The sequence below is a fragment of the Pseudorca crassidens genome, chromosome 5 (assembly GCF_039906515.1).
Source record: "Pseudorca crassidens isolate mPseCra1 chromosome 5, mPseCra1.hap1, whole genome shotgun sequence".
Taxonomy (NCBI): Eukaryota; Metazoa; Chordata; class Mammalia; order Artiodactyla; family Delphinidae; genus Pseudorca; species Pseudorca crassidens.
The window spans coordinates 42,705,272-42,719,825 of record NC_090300.1 but is presented as its reverse complement, the minus strand read 5'-3'; the positions used below and the strand labels follow the sequence as shown (position 1 = coordinate 42,719,825).

The 14,554-nt window shown below is 42.3% G+C and overlaps 1 protein-coding gene and 1 pseudogene across 1 annotated transcript in view; both read left to right on the top strand.

The window, feature by feature from the left end:
- Positions 1 to 14,554, top strand: part of VEPH1 (ventricular zone expressed PH domain containing 1) — a 214,867-nt gene that overhangs the window by 22,560 nt on the left and 177,753 nt on the right. Inside the window, exon 3 of the mRNA XM_067737220.1 lies at positions 7,347 to 7,562. Coding sequence (XP_067593321.1) covers positions 7,347 to 7,562 — 216 coding nt within the window. The remainder of the gene's footprint in view (positions 1 to 7,346; positions 7,563 to 14,554) is intronic.
- Positions 647 to 3,793, top strand: LOC137225415 (THAP domain-containing protein 7 pseudogene; annotated as a pseudogene).

Sequence of the window (14,554 nt, the reverse complement as noted above, 5' to 3'; positions counted from 1 at the left end):
AGAATTCAGTGAATTGGTAGGGTGTTAAATTAGTGTTCAGAAATTGGTGGATTTTATATAACAATAACCAGTTAGTGGAAATAGTCACCAAGAAGAACCAATTTAGAATGTCAACAGAAAGATAAAGTATCTAGATATATAAATAATCTGCATGAATAAATGTGCATGCTCTAGATTAAGAAATCTTTAAAATCTTTCTGAGGGACACAAAAGTGGACCTGAAAAGTAGAGAGGCATGCTGTATTCTTACATAGGAAACTCAGCATCATAAATATGTCAGTTATCCCTAAATTAGTTGAAATATTTTAATAAAAACATCATCAGAAATTTTCTTTCTGAACTAGGCAAGATGATTCTATAGCTCCTCTGTGTAGCAGCAGTAGTACTCACAGTAGTGATAATAACAACCAAGAAAAAATATAAAACAGAAGAGTAATGGAGAGACACCAATCTACTTCCACTTATAGGAATTTGTTCTATGCACATGCTCCTGTAAGTGTGAAGTAACTTGCATATGAAGTTAGACAATGCAACATTTTTCATAATTCCAAAGACTGGAAACTGCCTAAATGTTCATCAATAGGGGGCAAATTAAATACACTATGGTACCTCCTTACATTGGTATACTATCCTACCATAAACGTGAATGGCGAAACTCTTCATATGTTAGTTTGAAAAGATCTCCAAGATTCAGTATGAAGTGAGAAAGCAAGATGCAGATGTGTATGTCCATTTTGCTATCATTTGTGTGTAAAATAAGGAGTGGGGGAGTATATATGTATATGCACGTATGTATGTGTATCATATATTTCTCTACGTACATATGTACATTTGCTTGAATATGTATATAAAGTCTTTGTAAGGATACACAAGAAAGTAATAACTTGGTTCTTTGTGGGAGGGTAATGAGTAGGGGAAAAGGGAGACTTTTTTCTTATTTCCTACTTTTTAAATTAAATTTTAAATTAAGATTCATAAATATATTTTTTCACATAATTAAATTCTGAAAATTAGTGCCAACAAAATCTTCTTTCCTATTCAATTAAAACCAATGAGAATATTATGCTTAGTGAAATAAGTCAGAGAAATACAAATACTATATGATATCACTTACATGTGGAATCTAAAAAAATAATACAAATGAATGTATACAAGACAGAAACAAACTCACAAACATAGAAAACAAACTTGTGGATATCAAAGGGGAGAGGGAAGAAGGGAGGGACAAATCAGGGGTATGGGATTAACAGATATAAATCACTATATATAAAACAGATAAGCAACAAGGATTTACTATATAGCATTATACCCATTATCTTATAATAACCTATAATGGAATATAATCTGCAAAAATACTGAACCACTATGCTGTACACCTGAAACTAACACACCTGAAACTAACATAATATTGTACATTGTGATATATATATCAACTATACTTCAATTTTTTACAAATTAAATAAATGAATAAAACTAATGAACCTTTACTGGGCATCAACTATGTACCAGGTACGATTATATGTTCTGGAAGCACTGTGGTACACAATTTCCTCCTCTTCTTGGAGTCCAGAGAGCTTAGAGAAAATGTTATGGAGCAATCATATTAACCATCTTAGCATTTACAGTTGGAATACAGGCTTCCTTCTGTCTATGGTATTGGTTCTGTTTCATCTGATTTTATGTATATTCCCTTTATTACATAAAGTAACCAATATGATGCTGCTTCATATTTGAAGATGATGCCATTAAAATAACTGCTTTTTACAAGAACAATTATGGCCAAAGATAGTGATTTTAGCCCAATGGTGTTCTCTGTTATTTTTCTCCCCTAAGGATGGTTTCGGTTTTTCTGTTGCTGCAGAGATTTTTGGAAAAGTCAGCATCACTTATTTGCCCTCTAATATTCCATTTTTCTCTATGACTTGGCTCTATAAGTACCTATTTGCTATATAGGTTCTGGCACAAGTAATAAGTCTGCTGCATTAAAATTAAAAATACACTCACCAACAAAGGAGAAAGGTAAAAGAAAATATAATAAACAGTCCACCAAACCAAGTGATGTTCATTCTAGGAATATGGTGATGGATTAATATCCGGAAATTTCATACTATATGATAACGTAACACTTCACATCCATAAGCCAGGTAAGGAAAAAAATGCTTGGTTACCTCTATAGATGCTGAAAGGACATGAAAAAAATTAAAACAAATATTTAAACTTTCAAAATAGAAAGTGGTGCATCTATATGATTTAAAACACAGTATTTTCTTGCTTTTGGCCATAAAATTGTATATATCAAAAATCAGGAACTAAAACCAGAAACTAAACCGCATTCTTTCGTTTATCCTTTTTATGTGAAATAGCTTAGGAAATTCTAGCTGACACAATAAGCCGTGAGATATATAAATGGTACAGATACAATACAGAAATCTTTCTAGTAAACCCAAGAGAATGATCAGAAAAAATACTACAATTAAGAAGGCTAGAGGGCTTCCCTGGTGGCGCAGTGGTTGAGAATCTGCCTGCCAATGCAGGGGACATGGGTTTGAGCCCTGGTCCGGGAAAATCCCACATGCTGCAGAGCAACTAAGCCCGTGCACCACAACTACTGAGCCCACGTGCCACAACTACTGAAGCCCACGTGCCTAGAGCCTGCGCTCCACAACAAGAGAAGCCACCGCAATGACAAGCCCGTGCACCGCAAGGAAGAGTAGCCCCCGCTCGCGGCAACCACAGAAAGCCTGCCCTCAGCAACGAAGACCCAACGCAGCCAAAAATAAAGTAAATAAAATTAATAAATTTTTTTAAAAAAAGAAGACAAGCTAAACGGCTCGGTATGACACCTCGCCAGACTTCAGCGCAACAATGGTGAAACCACGTCCCATCACTGCTCCGTGCAGGGAAGTGCACGTGGGACACATGCGAGACGTGCAACCGTGGCATCTTCTTCAACAGGCTTCCCAAGAAGGACAACCAGAGGCGAGGCTTGTGGCTGGCCAACTACCAGTGCCTGGACCCCAGTGGCCAGGGCCTGTGGGACCCGGCACCCGAGTACATCTACTTCAAACACTTTGAGGAGAACTGCTTTGAACTGGTGGGAATCAGTGGGTATCACAGGCTGAAGGAGGGAGCAGTTCCCACAATATCTGAGTGCTTCTCCAAGTTCCGCCCAACGACCAGGACCCAGGGGCACAGTTACCCACTTGGACCTCCTAAAGTCAGCCAGCTCCCGCCACGCAGTAAGCACTGCTCTGAGGGCCAAGGGCCCACAATGCCAACTTCTCCGCCTCCACCTCCTGACGTCACCTGCCTTCCGGCGGAAGAGGCGTCAGCCCCTGCCGCTTTGCCTACCTCCCCCGCTGAGAGGCTGGAGGCTCGCCTCAGTAGCGCCTTCTCAGACCTCTTGGGGCCCCTGGGCGCCCAGGCAGATGAAGCGGGCTGCAGCACTGATCCGGCACCCAAGCGGGAACCGGCAGCCGTCGCCTCTGGAGCCGAGGACCGCCTCCCCCTCGGCCTGCGTGCTGCGCCTCCCGCCACCCGCCAGAGCCTCCATCCAGAATGAGCCCAGCGACCGGGTGGGCAGCGGCCTGCTCTGGAAGCGGCGGGCTGAGGCCGCACCTGACGCCCTGGACAAGGCCCAGCGCCAGCTGCAGGCCTGCAAGCGGCGGGAGCAGAGGCTGACCAAGCTGCAGCAGGGGCGGCGCGGGAGAAGAGGGCCCAGGCGGCTGCCCGCCGGACTCTGCAGGAGCATGCGCAGGACTTTGCCATGCAGCTAAGCCGCAGCATGGCCTGAGCGAGGGGCTGCCCGTCAGGGTCCAGCCTCTGCCAAACTCAGAATCCTCCTGGAGAGGGACCTGACCTGAGCTGCGTTCACCAGACCTGCCAGATGCCAAAATAAATGGGATTCTAGAAGGAAGCTCTGCTCTCTGGCTCAGCTCCCCACTCACCACCAGGCCTGTCTCATCGGAAAAACCCAAGAATGACGATTACTGACCTCCTGAGGCTGCTATGCTTGGCAAGTAGTGAGGGCCCTACAATGACCTTTCTGGTCCCTGGAGGGCAGGGATGAGGCCTGTGGGGAGCAGGGGGACAGGCACGTGGGCAGCCATCCTGGCCTCGACCTGTGTCCTCATTTTCCTTCAGTTCAGCTGGAATGTGGAAGGCCTCCCCTCACCTGTGGTCATCAGGTAAGTGTGTGAGGTGACGTACAGCACACGTGACCTCTGCCTCTTGGGCCTCGGCCACAACGGCCCCAAGAGCACCACTGAATTCTTTCTAGTCCTGGAAACAGCCACACAGTGTTGTGAAATTTGCTTTTGGGGGCCCTCGGAGTACAACTTCATTGATTCACATTGTGCCTGGGAGAGTGGAACGGCCATTACAGGAGGCGGACGCAGAGCAGGGTTCGCAGGTGGTTCCCGAGCCCAAACTCTGAGGCCAGCTGAGGCGCATCTTGCACCGCCGGCTGCTAGCTTGCAGGTGGCTACAGGTGAACTCCCCTCGCCTCAGGGCCACCCGGTCACCAGCACACGGCACCCGGGACTCTTCAGCAAGGCCTGAGGAGTGGCAGGTGCTGCATTTACGCGGGGCACAACCAGAGGCAGGAAACGAACTCTAAGGCCCAGAAGGTAGACCATTTTTCCCTAAAGTGGCTTCCTGGCAGCTGGGGCAGAAGGGCGCTTGTTCCCAGAAGGGAGGCAGAGTGGTGGCTTCTGCACTGGGCTGGACTCTCAGCACCTTCTGCCGGGACAGGGAAGGACCCGGTGGGGTGGCCTGCCCTCGCTTTCCCGGCCCAGGCAGGAGCCTCCAGTGCAGCCCAGGAGCAAGGCAGCCACAGAGGGGCTGGGAGAGCCGGCTCCAGCCCCCCAGGGCTCCGCTCCGGTGGGGAGAGGCCGGAAGTCGGCCTGCATTCCTCCCACCGGCCTTCCAACTACCTGGCGGGGGCACCCCCGGTAGGGGTGGGGAGCTGCTGGCATGAACAGAGAACCAGGCAAGACTGGCTGATCCTGAGGCCTCTGGTGGCACGGCCAGGCCTCAGCTCCAGGAGACCGCGGACTGGAACCCACCAGTTGGGACTGTGGCAAGGTTTGTGTGTAGGTAGCACTGCTGTGGCTTTAATGGAGCAAGCCTATGACAAATACTTACGAGAGACAAAAAAAAAAAAAAAATTGAACAAGTAAACAGAAGAGACAGCCCTGAATTAGAACCTGATATACACATAAAACAATAACTAGGAGATGCATTATTCAGTGAATAATGATGGGAAAATTAGATGAGCTAATTCATAGAAAATGAACATCTTTACTTCCTTCCATAAATGCCAGATAGACTCAAGAGCTAAGTGAATGGTTAAAAGATTAATTTCTAAAATACTAAACATTAAATGTTGTTGAGTTGTTTTTTTAATGTAGAAAAAATACAGGTAAATTTTTTAAAAATATTTATTTATTTATTTGGCTGTGCCGGATCTTAGTTGTGGCATGCAGGATTTTCGTTACCACGTGCGGGATCTTTTAGTTGCAGCATGTGAACTCTTAGTTGTGGCATGTGAGATCTAGTTCCCTGACCAGGGATCAAACCTGGGCTCCCTGCATTGGGAGTGTGGAGTCCTGGCCACTGGACCACCAGGGAAGTCTCCAGGTAAATTTTTATTAAACCTTTGAATAAAGAAAACATGAAGTTAATAAAAAGCTATTAAAGGAATCACAAAGAAAGGGAGGGAGGGAGGGAGGGAGGAAGGAAGGAGTGCATGTAGATGGAGATTTGTATGAGCATAGAGTACATCTGTCAAATACGTGAGAAATTGGTGAGCATGGTTTCCCCAGGGAAGGGAACTGACGTGAAGGGGAGACTAACTTTTCAGTGTAAATCTTTTCCTTGTGTCTTTCGTATTTTTGTACCATGTCCATGTATTATCTTTTCAAAAAACTAAATAATTTAACTAACTTTAATTTCCAATTTAAAAAAGGAGAAACAATAAAGTCCCCAAAGACTGATAGATTTGGCTATCTAAAACCTTAGCATGTCAATAAGAGCAGCAAAACAACTAAAAATAATGTAACAAGGGTACACATTCACAACCAATATGCCAAAGGTTGACATAATATCCTTAATAGAAAAAGATATTATTTCACCAAAGAAGGACCAAAAAAAAAAAAATGAAGTCATTTAAGGAAAAATAGACATAAGATACAGTGGGCAATTCCCAAAGGAGGAAATACAAATGACAAATAAAACGTGTGAAAATATTCAACCTTACTTCTGATCAAGAAATTCCAAGGAAAACAGCAATGAGATACTGTTTTTCACCGATCAAATTAGCAAAAATTGAAAATACTGTGTTCTTGCAAAGGTACAGTGGGCAGAGCTCGCTTTAACCCAACTGATGGGAGTATAAATCAGTAAGACCTTTCTGGAAAATAGTTTGGCAGTATGTATCATGAGCCTTAAAATGTTCCTGAGTTTTGTCTCAGAAATTTCCACTTCTGGTGAATCTGGACTATACATAATCTACAGCATGGAGAGGGCTTCACGCGTAAGATATTTACTGCAACATTAGTTGTAAGAGTAGAAAAAAGATCAAGCTAGAGCCTGCAGTTGGACAGGAAAGCCCCACCACTTCCTGGCTCTAATGGCACATGACGGTGCAAGAGTCTAAGCTCTTCCCTGCTCTGTTTTGTGTTCAGTTTTACCAATCCACCACACAGAGTTCACAGGCCGATTTTCCAAGTTAAAGTGATGGACCTATTTTTCACATTTAGATTTTTTGAAGGGTCATATTACCTCTCCGTAAAGATCATTAGGTATTTGAGGAAGAATTAAAATAGGAGAATGGAAGGAAATTTGGTTGGGGAGAGCTACGATGGACTTGGTAGTTATTTGAATTGAAAAGGAAGAGATGAAATGATAAGTTCTGTTATGTGCAGAAAGAGAGAGAACACTCCTGAGGGGAAATTGGCGAGTAATTTGAAACATTTCACAAAAGTTGCTGAAATGTCAGAGCAAAAAGTAAACCCTGACCTCTAATGAACTTAGAAACTGAAATAGCCTGAAATTTGAACCCATGTGCAAGTGAATAATTAAGCTCCTTTGGACTCTCTCTGCTCCCTGTCTGTGTATCTGGGATAGTACAAACCTGCTCCATTTTAGCACGTTTGCAAATCTGCCTAGTCCACAAAGTACTCATCTCCAAAGAAGGAGGTATTGCATTGGGCTTTACAACCTCATCCTTTAAAAGCCGCAGTGTGGCACACCCATTTGCTAAGTGACTGAGTTCATATTTTTTAGGTCCTTCAAAGGATAACTTTCCAGAGTATTATTTAACATGAAGGTTTTCTTTCAAACAGGATTACCAAACCAATAACAATGACCAAGCAGTGGTTGAAATCTGTATCACACGAATCACAACAGCCATCAGAGAAACAGAGTCGATTGAAAAGCATGCAAAGGCCCTTGTGGGGCTCTGGGACTCCTGCCTGGAACACAACCTGAGACCGTCCGGGAAAGACGAAGACACTCCCCACGCAAAAATCGCGTCTGATATCATGAGTTGCATTTTACAGGTACGTCAGTGTTCAGCATCATGCTATTTGAGACCGGCTTGGCAGCTTAGGTGAGCACGTGGTGTCTCTGAACCGAGAGCCAATGTTTCTGTAGCATTCAGATACTGTAAAAAGACACCACCAACCATCAGTAGCTAAGCTGAGCAGGCTGGTAATTAATAAGCCGGGAAGGTTGTACTGAGCCCCTACTGTATGCAAGACACACTGAGGGGAATTCAAAGTAACACCACAGCAAGCTCTGATCTATTTGGAGAGATAAGACGTGTACATATAAAAAGCTAACAGTAAAGCACTGTGTGTCCAGGTCCAAATGAGGAACATTGGAAAATTCAGAAAAGGAGACCAAAGAGGGGGTAGAGTCTGAGTTGAGGGGCAGTGAGCTTGGAATATGTGGAGAGAAGCGGCTAAGTCATTTTTAAGTGCATTTCTGTATGTACTGTGAATTTTCCATTATAATAATATTTGCCTGTTCTGACCATGTTTAAGTTCTTTCCTTTGGCATAAACATGAATTTGGAATTTTGGCTTAGCCATGAAATAATTATCTAAAATTAAAATGTTGGACAAGTCACATAACTTCTAAGCCACGGTTTCCTCCCTACAAAATGCAGATGAAGTGACATTGTGACAAATTTTACCAACCAGTAATGTTGATAGTTGTTTCTTTAAAAAGAATTCTGTGGTCAAATAAGTTGGGAAACACTGAATTCAGTTTTTCCCTTTTGAGCTGTCACAATGTTTCATAGCACATTAAAAGCTCTGAAAAGTTCTGCAATAAAGAAAGCTGGTTAATTGTTTAGAACAGCATTTTGCAGTCTGATTTGACCATGTAACTTCCTTCCCCATCTCACCCTAACACAACGTTTATGAGCATCCCTCAGAACTAGTGTTCTATTGAGCATAGGTCAGGAAATTCCAGCTATGTTAAAGTGTTTAGCACTGTGTGTAGCAGCTAATATCAGCTTCCTTTCTTCTGTTTTTCCTCACAGTTGTCTGTGTTTAACTGAAGCATATTGCATTTTGTCTGCTCAGTTCCAGGACTGGTCAACTGAACAAAAGAGTCTCCACACACTATCATACTGTTTTTCCTTTGTCCCCAGGGTTAGAGATGGGAGGGGAGGAAATGGGAATTTCAGCGAAATTAATGGAAGATTAATGCTTTTGGATATAATAACAAAGACCTAACACACCTTTTCTTCATTGATTATTCTTCTATTTTTATCTTGAGTATTTATTAATTTTTAAATTTTATTTATTTTTTATACAATTTTTAAAGGTTACACTCCATTTATAGTTATTACAAAATATCGGCTATATTCCCAGTGTTGCACAATACATCCTTGAGCCTATCTTTCACTCAATAGTTTATACATCCCACTCCCCTACCGCTATGTTGCCCCTCCTCCCCTCCACTGGCAACCACTAGTTTGTTGATTATTCTTGACTATGTTATTGAAATACATCAGAAACCTAGATTATTTCACTCCAAAGTGCCACTCCAACAGACATTCAGACAGAAACTCATAAATCAGCCCGATTCTCCAGCTCCCCCTGTGATTTCAAAACCACTGGTCTAGATTCCAGCAGCACTGTCCAACAGAAATACAATGCAAGCTACAAACATTAGCCACATATGGAATTTAAAATTTTCTAATAGCCATATTAAAAAGAGGTGAAAACAGATTAAATTGATTTGATATTATATTTTCCTTAACCCAATATATCCAAAACATTATTTCAACATGTAATAAGTGTAAAAATTAATGAGATGTTTTACTTGTTTTGTCTACTAAGTCTCATAAATCCATTGTGTGTGTTAGCATGTGTTACTTTGCACTGGTCACAATTCAGGAGCTCAGTAGGTTCACTCGGCTCCTGTGTTGGTACAGTTCTAGAGAGTCTGGAAGGCTTTCTGGATGGAGATCGAATTTGAAAGGGTTATGAGCAATTATTGGGAATTTTACCAGGTAGGAAAAGTGGAGTGAGAGAACATTCCAAGTAGACAAAACAGATTGTACAAAAGTCCAAATTTGTGAAATGAGACCCAGATCAGAGAACTAAGCAGGCTGACCTTCCAAAATGCCCCAAAGTCTAACATAAAGGGGTGTTTCATTCTGGGTAAGGCATTATGTCTCCTACTTTAAAAAGGGGATGGTGGGGAGCAAATAAAAACGTGAAACTCACTGCTGATCAATGAGAATGAGTTTGTAAGATTGTTGAGAGCAGGGCCCTGAGGACAAGCACTGACATTTTGGGAAAGGACAGAGAAAAGGGCTAAGGGTTAGGCGTCTTGGTTGAGAGGGACAAGTGAGTCACAGGAGTGGGAGATTCTAACCTGTAGGGCCAGTGTGGTCACAGGGCGTCCATTGTGTGCCCTCTGAGCAGGCAGAAGGTGTAATAATGGAAGATGGAAAGCCCTAAACGTAAACTTGCCTTTTTCAGAGCAAAGTGCAGCAATTTGTCCAGGCTACCCCTAGGGGTGTGGTCCCAGAAAGTCATTTCCCACGAACCAAAGGCAAGCCTGTGGTTGCAGCTTTGGCATTTAGCTTTCAATCAGATTTTAAGGGGAACATTTTGGCCTGCGGTAAATATTGAAAAGAAGATTTTGTCCTACTTGTAAAATAGGTTCTTGTGGGAAACATGTAGAAATCCAGATGACTCATATTCTGTTTTGTTTTTTCAGTAAAATAAAACAGTAGGTCAACTTTAAAGTCAACCACTTAACATTTTTAGCTACACACACACAAAGATTCCCTCTCCGCCCACCTTACCTCCCAAGATAAGCAATCCCAGCCTCACACAACCTGATCAAGCAAGGGCCCACCAGTTCTGCCCGTATTCTTAAACATTTTTTTTTTTCTGGCCACTTTGCTGTCATTTGAAGCTAAATATGTTCACACACACACAAGAAAAAACCTTTTTTTTCCCCTAAATTTCCTTTTTCAACCTACACTCAAACCTACTTCAGATGACCATTCCTATTCTACTTTTATATCTTTTTTTTTTTTTTTTTTTTTTTTGCGGTACGCAGGCCTCTCACTGCCGCGGAGCACAGGCTCCAGACATGCAGGCCCAGTGGCCACGGCCCACGGGCCCAGCTGCTCCGCGGCACGCGGGATCCTCCCGGACTGGGGCACGAACCCGCATCCCCCACATCAGCAGGCGGACCCCCAACCACTGCACCACCAGGGAAGCCCCCTATTCTACTTTTAATAATTAGTGGTTATACTGCTTTCTTTTCTTGGTCCTAACTGTATGAACTTGCAACATTTACCTCAAAATAGTTTTAAAGTTTTCAGAATTCACCTTCTATACCTTCCTCAATGCAGAATCTGTACATGTATGAGGCATGCACTTGTGAGTTCTGGTTTCTTTTGTGGTGGGTGATACTATCCTGCCATCCCACCCTGTGTCCTTAGACTTCTGTAAAATGAAGGATGAATCAGGTGAGCTCTCAGATCACCTCCTAGTCTGAAATTCTGACTCCCTTAGGAGATGCTGAGAGGTAGAACAAAAGGCTTTAGAGCTTGAGGGCCTTAGAATCAGATACTCTTGGTCTTGTATCAGTGAGAGATTGGCAAGTTATTTCATCTCTCCAAGCCTCTGTTCTGCCATCTGTAAAATGGGCATAACAATACTTGCTGCTCACGAAGAACAATTTTATTATAAAAGCAATCTCCATTTGTGATCCAGCCACTATCTGGAAGTACCTATTTCAAACCACAGCTTCCTCTGACCAGGGTTCTATATGGAGTTGGCCAATGCTTATTTGTTTGTCTGTAGAAAAATCCTGAAAGAGTAGATACCCCTCTCCCCCTCCACAAAGCACATTACATTCTAGGATAAATCAAAACCTGAAGAGGGTTGAAGAAAATACACATGCACCTCAAGGGGGTTGTAATTACTGACATAACTGATGGGCTAGAATGAAATTCTAGAGAACTGACAGACCAACCATCATGATGTTGAGAGCCAATGCCTGGTTTTCTCCTCAGTACAAGTTATAGTGGTTTCAGCCTCTTCCCCAACCAACCAAATCGCTTAGCAGAGCTAATGCCAAGTAAGCTCTGGCTTTTATCTCTTCCTCCACATCTTCTCACACTGTTGATGATCATTTGAAGAGGGAGATAGCCAAAGCAGGGAGGAGGGAAGAATGAAATAGCCACCAAATTCACTGTGGGAAAATGCGAAAGTATCTGATTTTCCTTCTTTATAGAAGGACCCCCCACTATCCATTCACCTTGATTCCACGCTTCAGTTTTCTTATTTCCTCTTCCCCAGTTAATGCTGCATGAAGATTCAAAATCTGTCCCTGGCTGGCATGCAAAATGCCTTAGGCAATGTTGAGAGCATTTCCTTTTCAGCTCTCAGAGGCAGGATTGGTCATGTTCATCTAGAAGTTTATTCAATAGGCAATCCCAGCTTTACCATTTACTGGCAGGGTGATCTTGGGCATTTCATCTTTCTGTGCCCTAATTTCCTCATCTATAAAATGAAGGTAAGAGTAGCTGCCTCATGAGTTTGTTGTGAGGATTAGATGGATAGACATTAAAAAATAGACATAAAATATTTAAGACACAGGAAGTGCTGTATGAGGATTAGCTCTGGTTGGTATTGTCATCATTATCATCTGCAGGAAACTCTAAAATAGCATCAACACTTTGTCATTTAATTATTTATTTTAGCCATCGTTCATTGCCTGTCTCCCCCTGGCCAAAATAGAAGCTTAGTTTTATTCACTGATATGGTCCCATCACCTAGAACAGTGAATGGCACATAGTAGGTGCTCAAGATCATATTTACTGAATGAATTAATTAATGGACAAATGAACACATGAGTAGCTCAGGAGACCTGACTGCCCTCTGGCTTTTGTACTAGCCGTGCTTCACCCCAGAGTGGGCTCCAGTACCATTTCCTCACTTAATGCTGCATAAGACAGGGGCATGAAATGGGAGGAGATTGGGACACTCCCCTACCCCCCAGGTTCCTGAGACCCACTCCCTTATTGCCTGTCAGAAAATACACTGGGAAAACTTAAGTGGATGACATTTAGATTTTATATATAGCCATGCTTCTAAGAACCAAGCATTTTATATATAAATCCAAAATATGATTTATCTGATCCATGATGGGGATGAAAGACAATAAAATAACCATTTTAATATATGGTATTTAATATTTCTTGAGATTACTCTTTTACGGCTCTTAGTTGAATTCAAGGCCTGAGACCAAAGAGCTTTTTAGTTGCTATCACCTCAGATATCTATCTCTTTTACTCAGCTTTATTCTTTTCAATTATAAAACACTGGGAAACCTTCCCAAAGTGCATTTTCCAAAGGAAAATCTCCACCAACAGCTCAAATTGGTGCTAATCTAGTCAAGAAATAGAATTCTTGGCATCTGTAGAACAAAGCCCTCTTGTTTTGCTTCTACTGCTAGATATAACTGTCCCTATGAGCAAGTCTTTATTGCTACCTTGTACTTCACTGAATTGTTCCCTGAGTACTGAGTATTGAATTGTGCGTAAGAAGATACACATGCCATCATGCTCACATCTGCATGGAGGGACAAGATGTAGCATAAGCTCTGGCATTAACAGTTGCTGTTAAAGTGGTTTATTTGTACGAGCAATCACAGGGGCTTTGTCTGCATGTATACCATTAGCATTCCTGGGATCCAGATAATCACAGAGATAAAATAATTTCAGGGGCCTGAGATCTACTGCATTAGCAAATCCTTTTGCTTCACCTGAGAGCAAAGCTCAGCCATTAGAAGGAGGTCCATAGGACCCATGTTTGCCCAGCCTCACCTTGGCCTACCAACCCCTCACTCATATCCTGTTGCTGTCACTAGTGCCCATGGTCTCTTGAGACACTAGGAACTGTCTAGTTGCTGTTTAGAGATTGAGAGCCTTTGGTGGCAATTACTTGGTGTTTATATGAACTGTTTGCTCTTTGCTTAATGTTTCACTTCTCTTCTCATTTGAGAGATTTCCAGATGACATATGTGGGAGGAAAACAGAAAAATTGAGTGTGTTATAGTTTTGTTTTTTAATAATGATATTATACATTAAAAATTTTTCTAATAATTTTCACATGGAACCACACTTCAAAGACTTCAATAGCTGCCCACTATTTTTCCCTAAGACATCTAGAATTGTTGTAAAAAACATATGACCAAATTGGTTAAGACAGCCTGTTCTTTCATTGTTGCTGGCAAACGTTAGCTCATTCCCAAGGTTTAAAAACATTAGTTGCTGTTAATATGATTTTCACTGATCTTTTACTATGCCTGTCAGTGTTCACAATTAGTAGGAAACACTTGAGTTGTACTTCCAATGCCACCATCGTGGTTTCTCAAAACGTTACAGGTAAATATGCTTAGAGACATTTTCCTCCAATGGAAGGCGTATACTTCTCTAGCTGCAAGTTGTTTTGGCTAAAGACAGAAAAGATAAAGTAACTGGGCCATGATATTCTTTGTTGGAAAGCTCTAAGAAGAATTGTGTGATTGTGTTCCACTCTCAAAACTACAGCTTTGGCAGCCATGACAGGGACAAAGATATGTCATGTAAAAGGTAAACTAGCAAAAATCTACACACTATGGAGAGATTGGGGCAACCCAAGAAAATTGATAGATGAGACGGAAGCGTTTGGGAAATACTCTGTTCAAATTGGAGTATAACTTAAGTGTAACCTTAAGGGAGCGGGCATAGAACAAGATTATAACAGAGAAAATCGACAAATCATTCGGGCTTCCTAAACACCACATGTCTGAAGTGCATGTCAACAAAAAGAGCATGCTCAGTATGAGGTCATTATTTTGACACATTTCCTCAGCACTGTCTGGGGGTGGGGGTGAAGGGTGGGTAGAGACTTAATCTGATGGAGAGGAAAGTTCCAATCACCAGACATGGGGATTCGGCTGTAGGGCAGGACCGTTAGGTTTCACCATGGCGTAGATGAAATAGCCCTCAAGATATTCCTTTGCTC